The following is a 21,048-nucleotide window of genomic DNA, read 5'->3' as shown; positions in this document are numbered from 1 at the left end:
AGAGTGGACTGAGTATGGAATCAAGCTGGGCAGCAAAGATCTGGTTTGTGAGCCTGGCTTTGCAGCTGAGACTCTTGAGTCTGCCTGTGTCTCAGGGGGCTTGCTGTGCTGGGGGACACTCTGTGATGGGAAGGGCTGCCCCAGGGCCAGGTGTAGCCATTCCTGGTTTGGACTGGGTGTTGTGGATTATTCCTCACCACCCACAGCGACAGATTTGAGCCCAGGATCCTGCTGGGAGTGCCGGGGTTTCCAATTAGTCTTTCCTGGGTTACAGTTTGAGCTGGGTGCCTGCAGAGAGGACCCCTGTCCCAGTTCATGCCTCAGAATTATCTGATTCTGCCATCTAATCACCCAATCCTCAAATCCAACCCCAAATCCTTAATTCTGATCAGTGATCCCTTAACTTCTTATTCTCTTTACCGGTCACTGAGCTGGCCTTCTTCTGAAATTCATTCTCTTGGAAGAGTCTCCTTGCTCCTTGTCTTCATTCCACTTGTTCCTGCTGAATCCAGCTCATTCCTTGTTAGCAGCATTAATGTTCTCAAAGAAGTTTTCTCTTGGTCAGCTCTTGCATGTGAGGGCTTCTTTGCTTCAGCTGCCACTGCTGAGGCACAGTAATGCTAAACAAGAGCATTCCCAGAGAACATTTTTAATAAATTTCTTCTGGGATATTTTTTTTCTCATAGAGGCTGGTATGGGGCTGAGTTTTGGGAACAGTGCTGATAACACAGGTGCTGCTGATCAGAGTTTACACAGGTCAGGGCTGTTCTGCCTCTCTCCCCACCCCACCAGTGACGAGGGTGGGATGCACAGGGAGCTGCAGGGGACAAAGCCTGGAGCTGGCCCCAGCTGGCCCCAGGGATATCCCACAGCTCATCGTGCTCAGCTTGTGCAGCTGGGGAAGGAGGAGGAAAGGGGAGGTGCAGGGTGAGGAAGTTTGTCTTCCCCAGCCACTGTGATGAGTCCTGGGGATGGCTGAACTCCAGGCTGTGATGGGAAGTGGGGAATGAATTCCCTGTTTTGCTTTGCTTGCCTGTGCAGCTTTTGTTTTATCTGCTGAACTGTTTATCTCAGCTCATGAGTTGTCTCACTTTCACCCTTCTGACTCTCTAGGAGGAGTGAGTGGCTGTGTGGGGCTGAGTTGGCAGCTGGGATTAAACCACAACACCTGTAATCTAAGTAAAATATTTGTCTTTAGCCCAAGTTACAGGAAAAAGTGAATGAAAAGTGGCAGAGAAGCCTGTGAGCTGATGGTCTGGGAGATAGCAGGTGCATTGTAGGAGAATGGGTATAAATAACATCCTCTCCTTTAAGGAAGGCTTTGCTCAATATTTTTTGAAAGACATTAATAGGTTTCTCATTTTTCAGGTGCTCAGCTGGTGATGTTTCAGAGGCCTGATTTTTAGATTGCAGGTGTGCAAGCTTTTCTCTAGGCATTTCCCTCTGTGTCATTTCAAAATGGATTCCTGCAATAAAGAACTGCTTTTGCAAACATTAACTTTATTTTTTTCCCAGTTGCTCTCAGTTTAAAAGCATGGATTTGAGAATCACTTTGGTTTTGTTTTGGTTTTTCTTTTCTTTTCTAAAGCATGAACAAAACCTCCGCTTTCATCCTGGACTCTGCCTATATCTGAATCTGTCCTTTTACGTGTTTATCTCAAAAATTGTTTTCCAGAATGGTCTTTTGCCATACTTGTGGTGCTGAAAGATGAAGATGTTTGGAGAAAATGTATTTTCTTCAGCTGTGCTTTGCAAAGATGTGCTAGGAAGGCTTGTGGGAGGCAGGGATATAACAATGATCAGTCTGGGCTAGATCTGTGGTCTAGACCATCTGCTGACAGAGACCAGGACTTGCTGCTTTATGGAGAAGTGCAAGACCCCACAGTGTGGGAGGGTGAAAGGACCAGCCTGCTTTTGTTTTAGGGATGTCCAGCTCTCTGGCAGACACCTCTGATGACTCCAAGAGCACCTCCTCAGCAGCCTGATCCTTGTAGTGTGTGCCTATGGTGCAGTAATGTCTCACTTTTCTCCTCCCCTTCCCCTCTGCCCAGCCTCGTGGCCTCTTGTGTGTATCCATGTGGGGGTGTCCAACAGGACTGACCCCTCTCCCTCCTCCTCCCCTGCCCCTCCAGCCTGGGAGGCTGACCCCTGCTGTGTTGCTGTGTTGTGGCACAGGGAGTTTGCCCGTTGGAAGGTGAGGAACACAGCCATCGAGAGGAGGGACCTGCTGCACAACCCGCTGCCCCTGATGCCCGAGTTCCAGAGGAGCATCCGCCTGCTGGGCAGGAGACCCACCACGCAGCAGTTCATCGACACCATCATCAAAAAGTACGGCACCCACCTCCTCATCTCTGCCACCCTGGGAGGTAGGTGGCACCTGGGTGATTTCTGCCAGGGGGCTCTGGGGGCACTGGGGGCACTGGGCAGGGCTGGGAACGTGCCCAGTTTGGCATGGAGCTCCTGGAGTGAACTCCAGGGCAGAGCTGAGGGGAGTAGGGCATCTGTGATGGGGGAAAACTGAGGGACCTGGGGCTGTTCAGTTTTTTGAGATGGCTGAGAGGGTGTGGGCACTGTCAGAGGTCTGGGAAAAATCCAGCCAGGACTTCTCCCAGGCTGCCATCAGCTCTGATTCTTTCCCTGGAGAATGGTTTCAGAGAATTCAATAACATAGATAAACACCTGCTGAGGATGTGATGTTTTTCACAGAGGCATGTTTTTAAAGAGGTGTTACCTCTCTGACCAATGAATCTCTTCTGCTTTGTTTTGCACAATGTCTATTATTTAAAGCCATGACTTCCTTGAATAAATTGCTCTTATTCTTGCTCTGTGCAAGGGAGTGCCATGTTACTGTGTCCTATCACGGCTCTGCAGGGCTGTACAGTAACAAGAGGAGAGCTCATTAATGAGTACAATTATCTGAAGGGGGTGCCTAGAGCAGGGACCAGGCTCATCTTGGTGGTGCCAGCCGCCAGGAAAGAGGAACAGGCAGAAACTGATGCCTAGGAAATTCTACCTGAACATGAGGAAGAATTTCTTGGGAGCATTGGAACAGATTGCCCAGAGGGGGTGTGGAGTCTCATTCTCAGAAAATGTTCCAGAACAAATGGGTGCACTCCTGTGCCATGTGCTCTGGGGTGACCCTGCTAGAGCAGAGAGGCTGGACCGAGTACCCTGCTGTGTCCTTTCCCATCTGAACCACCCTGTGACTCTGAAACCAGTGAGGGCACAGGCCAGGCTGCAGCTCCCCCTCCCAAAGCCCCTCTGTGTCCCCAGAGAGCTTTTACAGACGAGTTCAGAGTGGGAGGTGGCAGCTGTGCCCTGTGCTGCTCTGCACAAACACGTCCCTCAGCTGGGGACTGTCCTGCCAGCCCTGCACCACTGCCCTCAGCTCCACAGCAGAACCTGCTCATCCCTCTTTATTACAGGGTGAAAACAAATGCAGGGGGAAAAAACATCCTTGCTTGCTGGAACTGGAGGAATTTTAAAGAGCTCCAGGAAAAGGGAGTTCAAGGAGTTGGGCAGGGAGTGTGAGCAGAGGGGAAGAGATGGCCAGAAGGCTGAATGCATTAGTATGGAGCAGACTTCTGGAAAAACAGCAGTTCAGTAAAATTCAAAATGTGTATGCAAGGGCTGCAGAGAGGTCTGGTGTGCACAGAATGTGTCAGGGATGACATCAGAGAGAGCCCTGTAGGGCCATGAACTCCTGAGCAGGCGCTGCTGGTGGTGCTGCAGGAACATTTGAGTAGTTACTGTTCAACACTGGAGGGATGAAAATCAGCAGCTCCTATTGATATTTACTCCTGGTTCTTTTGTCCCCTCTTTCTCCCATTATTTTCATGGTTCTTCCCCTCTTTGGGGTGTACCTTCCTTTCATTTAAATGCTTTTCTTCCAAGAACAATTATGTGTGAGAAGGATTCTGCAATGGTAAAAGCTCAATTTTACTTCAGAGTTTGTTGGTGTTGCTCCTTCTAACGCACCTCACCTCCAGCCTTGCCACATTGCCATGTTTGAAGAGAACTTTGAGGAATTTCTGGCCATCTGTCTGTTCCCAGAGCATTCTGCAGACACTGGCATGAGATTAGATGTGTGCATATGATTCATGCACAAATTAGGTGCAGGTAAATTGGCACAGTTCCCCTGAAGTCAAATGGCCTCTGGTGTGGTAAAGTCCTTCAAAGATCCTTGAGCTGCTCTTCCAGTCCAGGCACCCAAACAAGTCCATTCCATCAGCAAGAAATGTGAGAGAAAGGTTTCCAAGCATTGAAGAGCACAAGTGACTGCTTTCTCCAGGCCTTAATGAAGTCTGAGTAAAGATAAACTGCTTTTTATTGAGGAATTCACTTTTCAGGACTGTGTTTTACAGAGCCCAAGACAGCCAAGTAAAATGAGATTTTTTTTTTTTGCGGGTTTACTTTTTTTCCATTGGCATTCCTCTTATTCTTGCCACTCACATCCATGGAAATTCAAAATAAGAAAGACCTTTGATGGTAAAATATATTTTTAATTTTGCCTGGGTGAGGTTGTAAATTATTCACAGGGGCTTGTTTCTTCCTCTGATTTTACAACACAACAACTTTAAATATGCACAGACTTGTAATGAGAACTGGTGTTGGAGGGGAGGGCTGAACGCCCCGCCAGCCCCGAGCATGGTGAGCAATGGCAGGGAGAGAAAGAGGATTTATCTTGGCAATGGCAGTCCCAGGGAACGTGTAGATGGAGCTGGGCATGCATTATGCACGGAGGACACGCTCTAATCGCAGTCTGTGGGCTAAACAAGAGCTCTGGGACATGAAAGCAGACGTGTCCTGGCACTCTGGCTCTCCCAGGACCTGGTGTCTCCTCAGCAGAGCTCCAAGCAGCTCTGCCCTGGCTTCTGGCTGCTTGTAGCTCAGCCTGGTGTCTGAGGAGGTGGCAGACGAGTGACAAGCACACAGGAAATTGTCTGGCTTTGAAACGCCAGCTGCTGCACGGCCCAGGAGGGTGGGACATGGAGCAGCACCTGAGCACAGCGATTTTCACACCTGGCCACAGGAGGAACAGCTCTGCTGCCTTTCAACCTGCAGAGCAGCCAGTCCTCCAGAGAGCCCAGTGAAAACCCAGCTCTGCTCCAGCCTGGTTCTGACAAAGGCGTTGGTGAAGGGTCACTTTGAGGGCATCCGCGCTCTGGGGTGGAGCACGTGGAGCTGAGAGCCAATTTTCAGGAAAATCCCTCAAGGAAAAACAACTTTGAACATGTCATTCACTTAATAAAGGAGAAATTAAGACTTAATAATGCAGCAAAATTCTGTTAACCTCTCTTGATCCAAGAGTTGCCTTTCCCATGTGACCTCTCCACGGGGATGCTGTGCTTTTCCAGCTCTGCACAGAGCTACACAAAATCCAGCAAGCAGTGTCCCTGCTCAGCTCCCCCAGTCCTAGGGACAGCACTGGTCCTTCAGGAAAAAGCATCATCACTCATAGTTTTCTTCCTGTGGAGGGAAAAATGACAGCTGTGGGGAAACCCCTGGTGCCCACTGCCCCAGCACAGATTTCTCCTCTCTGCCCTGTTTGTTAGTGCCTGGTTTGTGTTGCGCAGGGACCAAACCCGACAGAGATCTGCAGTGATGTGACACCAGTGCTGCTGCCTGAAGTGATTCCTGCCTGCCCTCTGGCCAATTCCAGCCTCAGCATTCCTCTAGTGAAAACGAACTAGGCTGGAATGAAAAAGTCCTAATTTTTGTGCTGTGGCTACTAATAGGAGGCATGATATTTTTCCAGGAGAAGTTGGGGGTTTTTTGGGGTTTTTTCCCACTTTTTTCCCAATTATTGTTTTTTTTTTGGTTTTGTTTTTTTTTCCCAATTATTGGTGCAATTGATGAAGATTGATGAATCACAGCTAAAGGGAGAATTATCCCAAATCTTCCTTCTCCTGCCACAGCCTCACAAAATGGTGGTGGAACATTTCTCATTTCTCTCTGCTGCATCTCCTTGCAGTTAGATGCTTCTGTTACATAACAGATCCAGAACTTCTGGCTCAAAATCCACTTTCCCACCGATCCAGCCTCTTCAGTGGCAAATGAGTTGACTCATGAAAACTGAAAAAGTTCCTTCAAATCCCCCTGAAAAGCACAAAGAGATGAAACTTGAAAATGCATTGAGAGTGGTCAGTGCAGAGCCCACTGTTCCTCACACTAACCACAGACATTTTATTACCTGTGCCTTGCTGGCTGGTTCTTGTATTCACTGTTGTGTCCCATCACACACAGGGGTTAAATCCTCTGGAAGATCCATTGACTTTGTTTGTGTGGGCAGAGCCTTGATCCCTGCCAAGGCCTCCTCACAAGCTCAACACATAAAAATGGTAATGGTGATAAAGGAATTCAGAGCTGGTGTCATTTTCTAGGGAAAGTGTTTTTATGAGAGGTAAAAATGATGATGTTGTTATTACCACAGTTTTGATTGGGGTGGAAGGCTAGTCTGTTATTTTTAACAAAATATTGAAGACAAAGTTTTACATGCTTAACTTCTCACTTAGGTCCTGCAGAGCTAATTAAAAGATTTCAACTGATCAATTCTTTCGATGAAAAGTACCTTCTTTCCACAAAAAAAAAAAAAGGTCCATGTTTCATCTCAAAGCCAAAGGCTGAATACTCAACACAACTATTGCTTGAAAAACTGAAATCTAATAAAAATATTTTGATTTTCAGCCAGAATATTTTTGGTTTGTTTTCAGGCATTTGGCTTTCAGATAAAAGCTGGAAAATTTCCAGGGAAAGTGAGGGGGAGGGCTTACTGGGATTTTGGGTTATTTTTTTCATATATGTAATAAAAGAAATAATTTGGATGAATCAAATTATTTTAGCTAATAAGAATTTTAAGAAAAAGTAAGTCCTTGTTCTCTTAAAACAAATTATGCAAAGATGATGAAGACTGAAATATTTTTTGGCCTTGAAAGCAGTGGTACATATTTTTTGGACCATGCTATCACTGCCAGAGGCAGTGTATTCATCAGTGGTTCATCTATCAAATCAGAACAAGCACCATTCTTCTCATTAAGAGAGTTATGTAGAAATGGCACATTCCTCCTCTAGTTGTGACTTCTCTTCGTTTATTAAAATCCAAGTTTCACGTGTTGAGGATGCAGGATGGCATTCCACCTCTTTAGACCTCTGACAGTGGCAGCCTTATGTTAAGAATGAACTGGATTTTACTGTGCCTCACCCAGCACAAACTGAACTATTAGGTAAATATTGCTTCTCAGCTTCATGTCCTTTTCAGACATGTTTTCTTACATTCAGGTTTCTGCTGATGTTTATCAGTTCTTAACTGCTTCACTCCCAGATTGTCTGTGGTTACCATTTCAAAATCACCTGCTTTTGTCCCTTATCTTGTACAGTATTTTCACTCTGCCTATATTCCCTGAATGAGACTCTGGGAGAGGAAAGAGGGCAGCAAGGTAGTTAGTTCAAATTAACTATTTTATTTGCTCTTTCCTCTGATTAAGTCTCTTTACTCATCCCCTTTCCCTTCCCCTTTTGCAAGCTGAAGAGACCCAGCTAACATTTGTTTGTCCACTGTACCTCCCCACACACTGTGTTCTATCTGCAATCATCATCTATTCCTTCTGGAGGTCAGGTCAGGCAGAGGTTTGCACAAAGTGGGATCTTCTCCTGTCAGGTGTGGATCATTCCAGAGGCACTGCCTGCAGAGAGAACGTCCCTCGAGTGGGACAGAGGGGATAAATCCTCTCCAGCAGTTGTGGCAAAGCTATGCTGCCTAAAAAACGTCCAGAATGTTGTCTACTCAATTCAGCAGAGCTGCTTTAGTTGTGTGTGGACTTGGCCTTGCTGTCTGAATGGAGGAGGAGGTTTCTGTGCATCCCCCTGGGGTGCTGGTGCTGCTGAGGAAGGGTGGATTCCTCCAGGAGCGCTTTAGGTGTCAGACTTTTCTTTCCCTAGGTGCAGTAGATGCCCCCATTTGCTCCTGCTCAGCTGGCCCTGCCTGGCAGCCTGAAATCTCCTTTTCTTTCTGCTGCAGGAGAGGAGGCCTTGACCATGTACATGGACAAAAGCCGCCTCGACAGGAAGTCAGGAAACGCCACCCAGAGCGTTGAAGCTTTGCACCAGCTCGCCTCCTCCTACTTTGTAGATCGCGATGGCACCATGAGGAGACTCCATGAGATCCAGATCTCTACCGGAGCAATCAAGGTACCACTTGCTGCCTCAGGAAGAGCAAAAAGAGTGGCTGCATTGCATGGATTCTCTAGGGATTTGGGACAGGACTTTGCCAGCCTGGTGTCTTCTTCCATCACAAGTTGTTTCATTCCCAGGGTTAGCTATTCTCTTACTCAACCGAAGAATTGATTTCCCCACGGCCACTAATGTCTGGAAAGTGGTGGCTGTGTAGGATAGGAGACTTTCACTAAGTGTGACAGTGACTTCTGGAAGGGAGAGAGGGAGCAGAGGACTCAGATCAGTGATGGAGTTTGGAAGGGAAAGGCAGGTCTGTGAAATGAACAGCCCTGTGCCAGCCTAGGAGGATTTGTCTCCTGGAGGTGTAAGGCAAAACATCTCTCAGCTGAATTTAATACAAGAAATGGTGAAAAACTCAGTGTGCCATTACTGAGGCATCTCAAATGAGAGACAGCTTGGGGGTTGCAGCAGGAAGGAAGGGAAGCTGCTCAGAGAATACAAAATAGGGAAAATGGCTCTGCAAAGGCTGCCTTCTCTGAAAGCAATCATCCTGCACTGGGCAGGGATTTTATTGTTGCTGAGTTCACTCCAGGGAAGGTGATGTGGATGGAGTCGTCATTGTTAGCCATTTCTGAAAGGTTTCAGCTCTCGTTATTGTTCTGTGCAGTCTCATGGCTGAGGCTGTTCCCTTCTGGATGGGAAATTGTATTGAGATATTGAAACAGTGACAGCAGATAATCACCCGGGGTGGATTCCAGAAGGGCAGCTCTCCTCTGTGGCTGGAAACAACAGCAGCAGCACTGCAGGTCACCTGTGCCTCCCTCATCCTCAGCACAGCACTGGTGCTCACATCTGCTGTGGGAGCACCAGGCACCACTGTGGGCTGGCAATCCATCTCTGTTTCTTGCTTTCCAATAAGAGAAGCCAGGGAATAATTCCTCTACAGGCTTCTGATGTTCTCCAGTGGAGATCCTCTGTGAGAAACATCAGTCTGCAGGATCCCATTGCCAAGCCCAGAATAGCCTGAGGTACCCTAAAGAAAGCAGCCACAATTCATTCTGATTTTTCAGCTTGCAACTGTACCAAACACTAGCAGTGTGTGTGCAGGGTGGGGCATTTTTTTCCTAAGTACAGAAGATGTGTTTTGGGTTATATCAGCTGGTGACAGGGACCCCTTCTCTCTTTTCTCCATCCTCTGTAGGTAACAGAAACTCGGACTGGCCCCCTGGGCTGTAACAGCTACGACAATCTGGACTCTGTGAGTTCTGTCCTTCTGCAAAGCACTGAGAGCAAACTCCACCTACAAGGTAGGGCCCAGGAACCAGGGAGGGGGTGGAAATGGGAGAGGGGTGCCCTTTTTCTGAGCCTTTCCCCCTCTTCTCTTTGCTGTGATTCTGCTTTGTCTGGAAGTTCCCTGGAGCTTCTGGTGCCTTCACATGAGGCTCAGCTGAGCTGACCCCAGTGAAGTGTCTGAGTGCCCTCTGCCATTGAATTCTGATGGACTTCTGTGTATGATACACACAACAACATTTAAAAAAAAAAAAAAAAAAAAGTGACCTTTTCCATCATATTGAAGGAGAATTCTGCCCACGTCTCCCCGTCCCTCCCAAACTGCTGATTTGTCTAAGAGGTTTGCAGATCAGCTTTTGGGACTCTCTAATGACCATAATCTTTGGGAAAAGTCACAGAGGTTTTATTTGGATGCTAGAAGCCATGGCTTCAGTCCCAGATGGGGAGTTAGTCCAGAAGTCAACAGATAGAGGTCATGGCTGAATTAATAAATAAATATATGCTGGTTAGCAAGAAGTCAACTTCAGTAGAAGGAGGAAATTCACTGGGCATGTAATTTATGAAGGTTATTCCCAAGTTTTTGACAAAATAAGGAAATGTGGGATTTAATTGCTCATTTGCCCAGATGGTTTAATTCTCAAATCCTTGTACTTGCACAAATTTTAATTTTTCAGATGAACGGGCTACATTACATCTTCTGCTTTGAGTATAATTTGGCAAGTGCTGTTTTAATCTTTGGTTTCACAGAAACTGGGTTTCATTTACCAAGTAATGTTGTGGATATAATATTATTGTTGTTATTATTTGCCTTTAAAAATAATAGGCAGGTTGTTTTCACTATGCTGGTGATTATCCAAATCACTGAGTTCTGGTTCTTACCTAATTAACAATAAGCAGTTTGAGGGGTTTTTTACAGTTTGATGATAGCTGCTGGTAATGAAAACCCAAGGATGACACATGAGATAAGTGAGGAAGCAGCTAAATCAGCAGGCAGCACGGGTTATAGGCAGAAAGTGGGTAAATCAATAGACCTGTATTGGTTATCTGATCCTACATGAGAGGAGATAAACCAAGGGAGGGGGAAGGATGTGGAGGAAGAGGGAAAAAATTGGAGAGAGAGGGGATGAAGCTGTGATCTCTGATGGCAGCAGACAGAGGACCACAGGTGGGTTTCATGGAGCCCCATGGCTGAGCCCAGAGCAGGAGAGGCTGGAGCCAAGGCAGAGGAGACAGCAAGGGAGGGGAGGAAGGCAGAGCTCCTCCTGATAGAACAAAGTGACCTTTAAAGCTCCACCTGAGTTTTCTACCTAATCTGGAGTGTGGTTCTTGGGATAATTACTCAGGATCCTTCCTCTGCTCTGAGAGGCCTCATTAGGAATTAGTCACAGGGCTGCAGCAGGTAATGGATTGTGACCAAGCCTCCTCTGATCTGATTAGCAGCCGAGCATGAGCTGCTGACAGAAATCCATGTTCCTGCCTTTGTGTCACTCCAGCTCTGAGCCTGGCTCAATAAAAGAGCAGCTTCTTCGTGACAGGGAGAATTTCTCTGTCTGAACTTGCTGCTGCCCAGCCCTGGGAGCTGGGGTTTCAGAGCTGTGCCTTTCAGGAGAGACACTGGGTGGGCTGTGGCACTGGTTGCCCTGGTCTGGTTGACAAGGTGGTGAGCAGTCAAAGGTTGGACTCATGATCTTGGTGGTCTTTTCCAACCTAAATGATTCCATGAACCCAGGTAGGGTTTGGGCAGGTTGATTTTGGAGGGGGTGGTGCAGGGGGTCTGGTGCTGTGCTTGTGGTAACTGGGACAAAAAAGAATCATTAATTTACAAACCAATATCCTTGTGGGATGCATCTATATATATATGTAGATATATATATATCTATCTGTATATATAGATATGCACTGGTGTATATATATATATATATATATTCACAGTATTTATCACAGTAGGCACAGAAGGTCTCCCTTTTTCCCAGCACTCCCTGGAGCAGGATCCCTGTGCTGATGCAGGGCAGGGTGCCAGCAGCTCTACAGCAACCTGTTGGGAAAGGAGAATTTGTGTTCCCTGGACAAGTGCCCTGGGCAGAAATTGGAAAATTTGACTGAAAAAAAGCAACACTTTGAAAAATTTCAGGAAATTCAAATTTCAGAGGCATGTCCTGTTGTATCAATATTATTATTGACAGTATATGTCAATATTGGAGCACAGCATTGTTTCAATGAGTTAAAATCCTTCTGTGCTGCTCTAAACTGTACAACAATAAACAGGAAATGTTGCATATCAGGTCATTTGCTACATTAAATATGGTCATATATTATAATACATAATGCATGTTATATACAATACTTATATAGTATTAAATATATTATACTTCAGTATTTAATATTATATTATTATACATGTGCAAATACCTTATATATTATACATATATAACTACATAGAGATATATATTATATACCTACATAGGATATATGATAGTATAGCATTAGAATTTACATTAAAATTACTATTAAAGCTTTTTCCAAGATGGGCAGAACAGTAATGGAAACACAAAACATTTCAGCTTTTCAGTGCAGTGAAATGAGGGAGTATGAAAAAATACATTTAGAAAGTCAAAAGTGCTTTTGGAGTCAACATGCTCTCACAAAATGCTTCAATGGAACTGCATTTTCAACAGAGAACTCTTCTGTGGAAAATGTTCCAAATAGCTCTAATTTAGAGCTGGGGAAATTTACCTCTTTTAATGCAGGAAGCCTTTTATATGCAGTCTAAAGCCAAACATCTCTCTCTAATAGTTTTTCTAGGTGAATTAAGGACATGTTCCCTTGTCAGATACTTCATATTCTGCCTAGTAGTTATCTAAGATAAACCTATACCAAATTTGTGCTGCTCTTCATTTTTAAAGACGAACTTCATGCTTTACAAAGTGGCAGAATTCCTCCTCAGATCAATAAGACACCTTCAAAACTAGGATATTCAAGTCAACAGCAAAATTACCTTGTGCATCTGTTAGCAGCTCCTGAGGCTGCTGTCAGGGATCAGCCCATTCCTTGTGCCCTCTGGCTTGGATTGAGGGATTCTCCCCATGGAAATGGTCCAAAATCCCAGTTTTTTAAGATCAGCTTGCCCCTCTTCTTGGCTGCTGACATGAGGTTGTTTCATCAGTAGACAACAGTGAAAGGTTGAATATGTATATATCTGGTTTTTTTAATGTTTGCAATATTCAAGTAAATTTCATAGAGAACAATACAGAATTTGGGATATTTTATTAGGGTTGTGGCTGGCAGCAGGGCTTTCCCAGCTAGCACAAGCTGCTCAGTGGGGGCTGTTATATTCCTTGGGATTACAGCTTTCCTGCTTTACAGGTAGCAACTGAATTATCCAGAGCAGTGGTCTCAAAAGATTCATGCCACCTGTGCTTTACTGACAACCAGACCCCCAAATCCCAGCAATATTTTATTCCCTGAGCATGGGATAGAGCTACACATGAAAGAGAGGATGCCAGGACTGGGTGAGGTGCTGCAGCTGGCACAGGGCTTGTAAAATCTCTTGCTGAGATCTGATCACAGAGATGCTCAAGACTAAAGCAAAACAAATTGTTATGAATCTGCCCTTGTCTGGGGATGATGAGGAATCTGTGAATATTTATGTATATACATATAAAAGTGCTTCTGTGGAAACAGGCACAGCTGTATTTCAGTAACACTGAAGGAAATTCCTGGCTGGAAGATGTGAGTCACTTGTAATCCCAACAGCCTGTTTGCAAGTCAGGGTCTGTGTTTGGAGTGTGCACACTGGTGCTCCCATGAGTGGCTGGATTTGGGTTTCACTTGTCACAAACACAGCTCTGAGTGTGTGCTTCTTGTCAAACGCTCCAGGCAACCGACGGGCTCCAGCAAAACTGCTTTCCTGATGAAGTTAAGTATTTATATAAGTGCTTGGTTGAGTTGGTGCTAAGTGTAGAGAGGTCTGATTGCCCCTTAAAGATGATATCATTTCTTACAAGAGGACGTTTTCCTGGAAATATTTTTGTTCAGAAACCACAAGTTTTATGGGCAAAAAGCAAGTATCCATGTGAGGCAGTGCAGTGTTAAAACACGTTGGGTTTTGGAGATCACAGGGTATTCATGTTTCTGCATCTGCTGGAATGCACAGTGGATGTCTCTTGCAATGGGAGGTGCTTTTCCTGAAACTTCAGGTGCTTTTTTCCCCCTATTCTCTCCTGGAAAAAATAAAATAAAAATCTCCAAAGCCAGGATCATTTGTAGCTGGGACCAAACAGCTTGTTGTGCTTTATCCAAGTTAAAATTCAAAGAGAAGCCATGGAGAACTTAAGAGCCTGAGGTAATTTGATCATATTCAAGGAGCCAGAGCAGGTTGCTCCTCCATGAAGCAGAATGGAAAATGTATTCATGGGACTTGGACCATGAATGAAGAGTCATTGCACATCAAGAGGTCCAGCTCTGCTCTCATGTGAGCTTGAGAGCTCAGTGAGCATAGCTGCCTTCAGGCTCTCCAGTCCCCTTTGTGCATCAGTTCTCCCACAGCACTGAGCTTTCATTCCATCCTGAAGGAGAGTTTGGGATCCTGGCAGGTGGGATCATCATCAAAATCAGTGTGAGGATTTGACAAAGGACCATCCCTCTGTAGTGGTTCTTTCAGATTAATCATAGAATCCCAGAATGGGATTGGAAGGGACCTTAAAGCTCATCCCATTCCACCCCCTGCCATGGCAGGGACATCTCCCACTGTCCCAGGCTGCTCCAAGCCCCAGTGTCCAGCCTGGCCTTGGACACTTCCAAGGATGCAGGGTTAGCCACAGCTGCTCTGAGTACCCTGTGCCAGGGAAGAATTCCTTCCTAATGTCAAATCTAAACCTACTCTCTTTCATTTTAAAGTCACTCCCCCTTGTCCAATCATTACAATCCCTGGAAGAGGTTGAGCTTCAGAACTTCCTGAAGACAGCAGGAAGAAATCTGAGCTTCTTGTAGAGACACATCTCAGAAAAGACCAAAGGGACCTGCAAATGATGATCCTCTGCAGGCCAGTTTTGAGGTGTTTGCAGGGATGCTGTCCTGGTCAGCTCTTTGTGTGTTCCTTCCAGTCCCCAATAGCAATGCAGAAAAGGCAGCAGGGTCTATGCAGGAACAGCCTGAATGCCAGGCTGGAACTCCTTCCATGTGCAAGTGTCACAATCCCAGCTGGAGGGTGCTCCAAGCTCTTCCTGCCAGGAGGTCAGGCAGAGGGGCAGTGCTGCCACCAGGCATGGTGCTCACCAGACCAGGGGGAGAGGAAACAGGGCTCCCTGTGCCTTCCACAGCCCCCTGAGCCCCCAAACCTGCTCTTCCAGAGGGACCTCATTAAGGCTGAGGTGCTTCTCTGGATCCAAAAGCAAAAGGGTAATAGGGGTCCCAGGGTCACCACCTGCTGCTTTTCTCTTGTCTGAGGTGAGCACAACCCATCAGAGATGGGCCTGCACTCCTGAAAGGGGTCACAACCCTTTTTGCCATTCCTGCACACTCTCATCCTCTGAATTATTGTCTGATTTTCATTCCACTCCAGCGAGCTGTCAGGCAGGGATCTGTTAATTCAGCGCAGCAGAAACACAAACAGATGGGCAATTGACCCACGTGCCTTCATTACACCAGAGTTCAGAGCTGCTGCTCAGGCCATAAACCCCTCTCTGTGCCTCTCCAGGCCCTGGCCTTTTCCAAGAGGGGTTTCTGAGATGCCTGCTTGGAGCTGCTGTCCTCTGCCTCGTGCACACAGACACTGACAGGGGCTGACAGGCTGGGCTCACAGGTAGAAGCAAACAGCTGTGACTCCTCAGGGAGATCTGCAGGGAGCCTGGAGGAGGACAGGATGGGAAACCACGTACACTGCACTGGGCAAACACCTAAACTGTTCTTGTGTCCTCTGGTACCTGAGCAAGGGTGAACTTACACTGATGCCTGCACAGATGGATGGATACACAAACACTTGCCATGGAGAAAGGGACAAGGGGATGGATCACCCTGCTAGTGTAAGCCAAGCAGCACTGAAATCATCAGCACTAAATCCATTTGCACTTTTATAGGATTTGGCAGGTAGCCTTGCTAGCAGGGAGCAAGCTGCAAAGGCTCAGGTACCCCACTCCTGTATTTATGCTGTGGGAGCCAGGCGCTTAACTCTGCAAGGGTCTTTTATAAATCCCCTCCCATGTTATTTTCCTTTCTTCTCTTTTCCGTTCCTTCTTATTTTCCCTTTCAGTGTGTGTTTTCCTTTTTTTCTGTGGTACCAAACCCATTCAGTGTCTCAAAACAGGTCAGAGCAGCAGAATGCTCATTGCTTCTGAACTGGCACTTGGTTTCAGGAGATAAAAACTGCCACACCTGGGAATAAGAGAGGCTTTGCTTTCAGGGTCTTTGTACTGTGCTGGGAGCTGGGAATGGGATGAAAGGGTGTTGGGGAAGTTTCTTCTCACCCTTTTCCCACAGAGGAGATGGGGTCTGTTCTCAGCTAAGTCACTACTTGCCCTGAATGGATGCAATTTGTACCTTCCTTATTCATACAGCTTTTAATTCTTCACCATAACTTTCCCAAACTGTTAATGAAACAGGTTTTTAAAAGAACAACAAATACCCGAAATGAGCTTTTAATTTACTTTTTTCCCCTCCCATAACCCTGTTTCTCTCCCTCCAGGTCTCCAGATCATCTTCCCTCAGTATTTACAAGAGAAGTTTGTCCAGTCTGCCTTGAGTTACATCATGTGCAATGGGGAGGGCGAGTACATCTGCAGGGACAGCCAGTGCGGCTGCCAGTGCTCCGAGGAGTTCCCCCAGTGCAACTGCCCCATCACTGACATCCAGATCATGGAGTACACCCTGGCAAACATGGCCAAGACCTGGACAGAAGCCTATAAAGATCTGGAGAATTCAGGTAACTAAGCAAAATTCACTTTTTCAATTTGAGGCAGGTCATATCAGGTTAAAAATCTTTTATTCCCTCAGTATTATGCTCTAGTTTGGCTCAAAAATAGTGGATATTGAATCCAAACCCAGGATCTTAGTCTTGAGGGAGTTTTTTCCTCTATTACCCTTTTTTCCTCTATTAAACACAGACAGGAACACGCACCACACATGGAATTAGGTGTACAGGGATATTTTCCATGGAACTATATGTTTGGTTAAAAATCTGATTTTTCATACCAAACCATCTCCAGCTCTCTCTTTTAATAGTTCTACAGAGAAACTTCCACAATATGAATGATGCAGAAATTGCTTTTCAGATTTGTCTGAGTGCTATATTCTGCTTTGGTGAAAGCAATTCAGAGGGAGAAGAACACACAGGCCAGGTGACACCTCCTTTGAGGCAGGGAGAAAAAGGGAAAATGACTCCTCTGTCCTGCAGGGCACTGCCTGCTGCTGGGAACATTTCTCTTTTCCACTTCCTCCCCAGGTGAGGCTGGGGTGTCAGTGGAGTTTATCCCTAGTAGGTGTGTTGTACTCACAAGATACACACTCCTGAGGGCTTGAGGTAGGAAAGAGCAGCAATTTCAGTGAATTCTGTCCTTTAGCAAGTGGCCTGCCTGCCCTGAAACCACACAGGCACCAAGCAGAACTTCATCAGGAGCTTGTCCTTGTGCTGACTCTCATCTTTCAGTCTCAACCAGCCCCTTTCCATCACATTTTCTTCAATGTTTATTGTCACAACTTCCCAGATCTCCATGTCAGGAAGCAACACTGTGAGAAAAGGACCATCTCCATTCAAGAAGAATTCTTCATAAGTTTGCTATTCTTTCTTTCTTTCTTTCTTTCTTTCTTTCTTTCTTTCTTTCTTTCTTTCTTTCTTTCTTTCTTTCTTTCTTTCTTTCTTTCTTTCTTTCTTTCTTTCTTTCTTTCTTTCTTTCTTTCTCTTTCTTTCTTTCTTTCTTTCTTTCTTTCTTTCTTTCTTTTTCTTTCTTTCTTTCTTTCTTTCCTTCTTTCTTTCTTTCTTTTTCTTTCCTTCTTTCTTTCCTTCTTTCTTTCCTTCTTTCTTTCCTTCTTTCTTTCTCTTTCCTTCTTTCTTTCCTTCTTTCTTTCCTTGTTGAAGGTCACCTTAATCCCTTCAAAGGCTGAAATGCAGTAGCCTGTGATGTTTCCTCAGGGCTGTTGAGGATTTGCTTCATACTTCAACACATGTTCCCTGCTGGTGTTTGTGCTGCTGCACAGCTCCTCATGTCCCACCCATGCTGTCCCCCTGGTGCTCAGCTGGGCAGCCAGAGTGGAGTTAATGGCCCAAGGCCAATTCCCATCCTGACCAGATCCCCTGTGTGCCCTGGGCAGTTCCAGGAGCAGGTCACCAGCTGACGAGGGCAGAGGATTTCTGTGAGTTCCTGTGGGTTCATGGATGTGGTGGGTAACACCAGGCAAACCAGAAATGTGGATTTCAGGAGCTTTTGCCAGCTCAGTGCTACACAAGTTTACAAGGATTACAGCACAGCTCTGCCACTGGTTAAGTGTTAGCAGTTGTTAGTTCTGGAACAGGATCTTCACATGAGGTGCTCAAGAGCCACAGATTGGTCTCATCAAACCCTTTCCCTTCCCAAGGGGTCTAAGCCAGGCACTGAGAGGGTGGGAGCCCTGTGGAGAGGGGAGTTCCAGTCCCACATTCTGTCCTTGCTGCGCTGGATCCAAGCACAGGCTGGGGAGATAATTGTATTCAGGCTCCCTCCCCTCAAGAGTTGAATGGGGGAAGGTGTTTTTCATTTGCCATGTTAAAGTGACATATTGCAGTGCAATTTCTGCCATATTCCACCCAGGACTGGAGGCTTTTCAGGGCTAGATGGAGTGATTATCTTTATGTCTAAAGCTGCTGCATCTGATTCATCACTTTGATGCATCATGCGTGAACTTATCCTTTGAGATGGAAGTTGCTATCACAAAAGACTGCAGTATTAGTGTTTTGCTTCTTTGTTTTAATAAATATTCCCAATAACTAGAGGATTTTCTTCATTATGAACAGCAGAGGAGAAATCTCTGATGACATCTGAAGGCTTTTCCAATAAAGTGGACTGAAAGGCACAGGAGTGCTCTGAAAGCAAATACCATTTTGAACAGGAAGCTACTGAAAGCCCAAAACATTTGTATTCTGCTTTTGGTCTGTGTTGGATCCTCTGTTAATTTGAAAAAATCGTGCAGGGCAAATCAAGAGTTGCTGTGATTTGGAACAGTATCTTCAAAGTCAAGGAGGCTGCAGTGAACTGAATCAGCTCAGGAGGTTTTTAGCCCTGTGCTTCACTGCTTGTGGGTATATTGAGAAAAATAGCACTGTCTTATTCTTGGCATTTTAGAATGGCTGGTAAAAAAATTCTGTGATTGTGGATTAAAAAACCCCCAACTTTTAATTAAGTCATTTAGTGGAGTTTTATTTGTTAATTTGTTTATTCAAGACTATTGCTTTCTGATGTAAATGGGATTTTTTTTTTTCTTTTTGCCACTGGCAAAAGGAAAATTTCATCTGTGAAAGAGATGTCTGACCTGCCAATTCCCTGCGGTGCCACTGGGGATGCTGAGTCACTGCCATGGGACAGCCTTGGGGAGGGGTGACTCGGCAGAAAGAGGGGCCAGGCTGCATCACGGGAGCTGCAGCTCCAGCCATCAGCAAGGTTTGCTGTGCAGAGGAATAAAATGACAGCAAATGCAAACAGGCTTGTTAATTAATTGGAAATTCTCAGGGTTCAGAATGAACTATTCCCAGAAACAGGGAATGTCCCCATCCATACCATTTCCAGGCAGAGTTATAAATAAATATAAATAATGAAAAAACTATGTTGGTTTTAAAGTACTTTTATTTTTTTTTCCTTCATCACCCTAATTTTAAACAACCCCATCCAGCTTTTATTTTGCCAGATTTGCTGCTCATTTGTTTTTCCCCCAACGTTGCACTGCAGTAGCAAAATGTGCACACTGCACCGAAATTCCTGCCTTGCCCGTCTCGATGAAAAATGTAGCACATTCATCATCAGAGGGAAAAGAGCCTGGGCTCCTGCACAAAAAGGCTTTTGAGGAAATTGATTTATAAGGGGCGGGAAGCAAATGCAAGGCTTTTACTGCTGAAAGGTACCCGGAGTAATCAGCATGGTCAACAGAAGCAATTACACGTGATGGTGGCTTCAGAGGCCCGTGGAAAAGCACAGAGTTGGGTTTGGGGAGGAGCAGAGCACTGGAAGCAGCATTAAAAACAAAGTGAAAACCTGAGAGATGACTTAAAAAAAAATCTCTTGGTTATCTTTGGGGGAGAAAGGAGACAAGCAGATGTCCCACGGATGCTGGAAGTGCAGTGATGATTATTTTTGAGGAGCTGGGTTCCACCATGTGATGAGTAGGATGTGAACATCCATTTACACCCGTGTCAGGATGAGGCTGACTAATCACACATATCCTTTGTGAGGCAGTTAAGCATGAACTGCAAGTTGATGAACAATAGGAAATCTGTTGTGCCAATATCTTTAACTTTGCACTATAGGATGTAAATTATCTGGTCTGATTTTCTCCACTAATTCTATGGATTATTTCTTTTTGTTTGAAAAGATTTCAGTCTTTACAAGCTCTCCTCTTCCTTCTGAAAATGGGATGAAGGAATTAAAAAAAAAAATTGGGAAAGGATCAGAAATAATTCAGATAATGTAAAGGAAACTGGCTACACAACTTGTTGGCTTGTTTGGGAACTTTATGGCAAGGTCCTAGACCAGCCTCCCTCTAGAAGCAGGACCAGAGCCAGCACTGGGTCAGGTCAGCCTTGGTTTTGTCTAGCAGAGTCTAAAATGAGAGATTTTATACATCTCTGATCATATTCCAGCGCTGCATTACTTCCAAGCGATGAAATTTTTCAGTAAATCATTTTAATTTCTCAAGCTGCAAACTGTGCATTGCTCTTTATTATAGCAACTGTCTCTCAAAAGAGGAGTTTTGCTCATATCTGTGAGTACCTTTTGAGCAGCTGCTGCTGAAATTAAATATCCCTTGGCCTCCTCCCACACCTGACCTTGCAGAACTTGTGCTCAGACCCTGGAGCTCCCCAAGTCCCTCAGCTCTGCCCTCCCAGGCTCTGGCCATCCCTTTCAGGTGCAGTGCCAAGAAAAGGTGAATATCAACCAGTATAAAGGTTTTTTTCCAGTGAGAACACGATGTTGACCCACCTCAGCCCCCAGGCCCTTCCCAAGGCTGTGCTGGCACATGGGATTTTTCTCTCCTGGTACAAAACATTGTTCTTGTCGTTATTGCATTTTATGGAGTTCTTATTGTCCCTCTCATTGCATTTCTCAAGGTCTCACTGTGTCAAATATGGTTTTCTAGCATCAAAAATTGAGTTATTTTCCCCTGAGAAAGTTAGAACCATCTGTTTTTTTCCCATCTGAGGATGCCCCAGCCTGGTAATCAGAGTCTGAGCAAACCACCCTTCTCAGGTAGGAAGGAGGGGCTGATCAGAAACAGAAACAATATTAGAATTGTGATGAAAAAGTACCTCTCAGACAAACCCTGCTAACAGTGTGTTCTTTTTTTTTATTCATTATCAAACAAAATAAAATGGAAATAAAATGATCAAAAAACAACAAATACAACAAACAG

The 21,048-nt window shown here is 45.4% G+C and overlaps 1 protein-coding gene across 2 annotated transcripts in view; it reads left to right on the top strand.

Moving 5' to 3' along the window:
• BRINP1 (BMP/retinoic acid inducible neural specific 1) overlaps nt 1-21,048 on the top strand; it is an 88,109-nt gene that overhangs the window by 58,901 nt on the left and 8,160 nt on the right. For both annotated transcript variants that reach the window (XM_033077494.2, XM_033077496.1), the window contains exons 3-6: nt 2,176-2,366; nt 8,018-8,187; nt 9,374-9,479; nt 16,142-16,378. In XM_033077494.2, the coding sequence (XP_032933385.1) occupies nt 2,176-2,366; nt 8,018-8,187; nt 9,374-9,479; nt 16,142-16,378 (704 nt within the window). The remainder of the gene's footprint in view (nt 1-2,175; nt 2,367-8,017; nt 8,188-9,373; nt 9,480-16,141; nt 16,379-21,048) is intronic.

Source organism: Catharus ustulatus, chromosome 21, assembly GCF_009819885.2.
Source record: "Catharus ustulatus isolate bCatUst1 chromosome 21, bCatUst1.pri.v2, whole genome shotgun sequence".
Lineage (NCBI taxonomy): Eukaryota > Metazoa > Chordata > Aves > Passeriformes > Turdidae > Catharus > Catharus ustulatus.
This window is presented reverse-complemented; position numbering and strand designations above follow the sequence as displayed.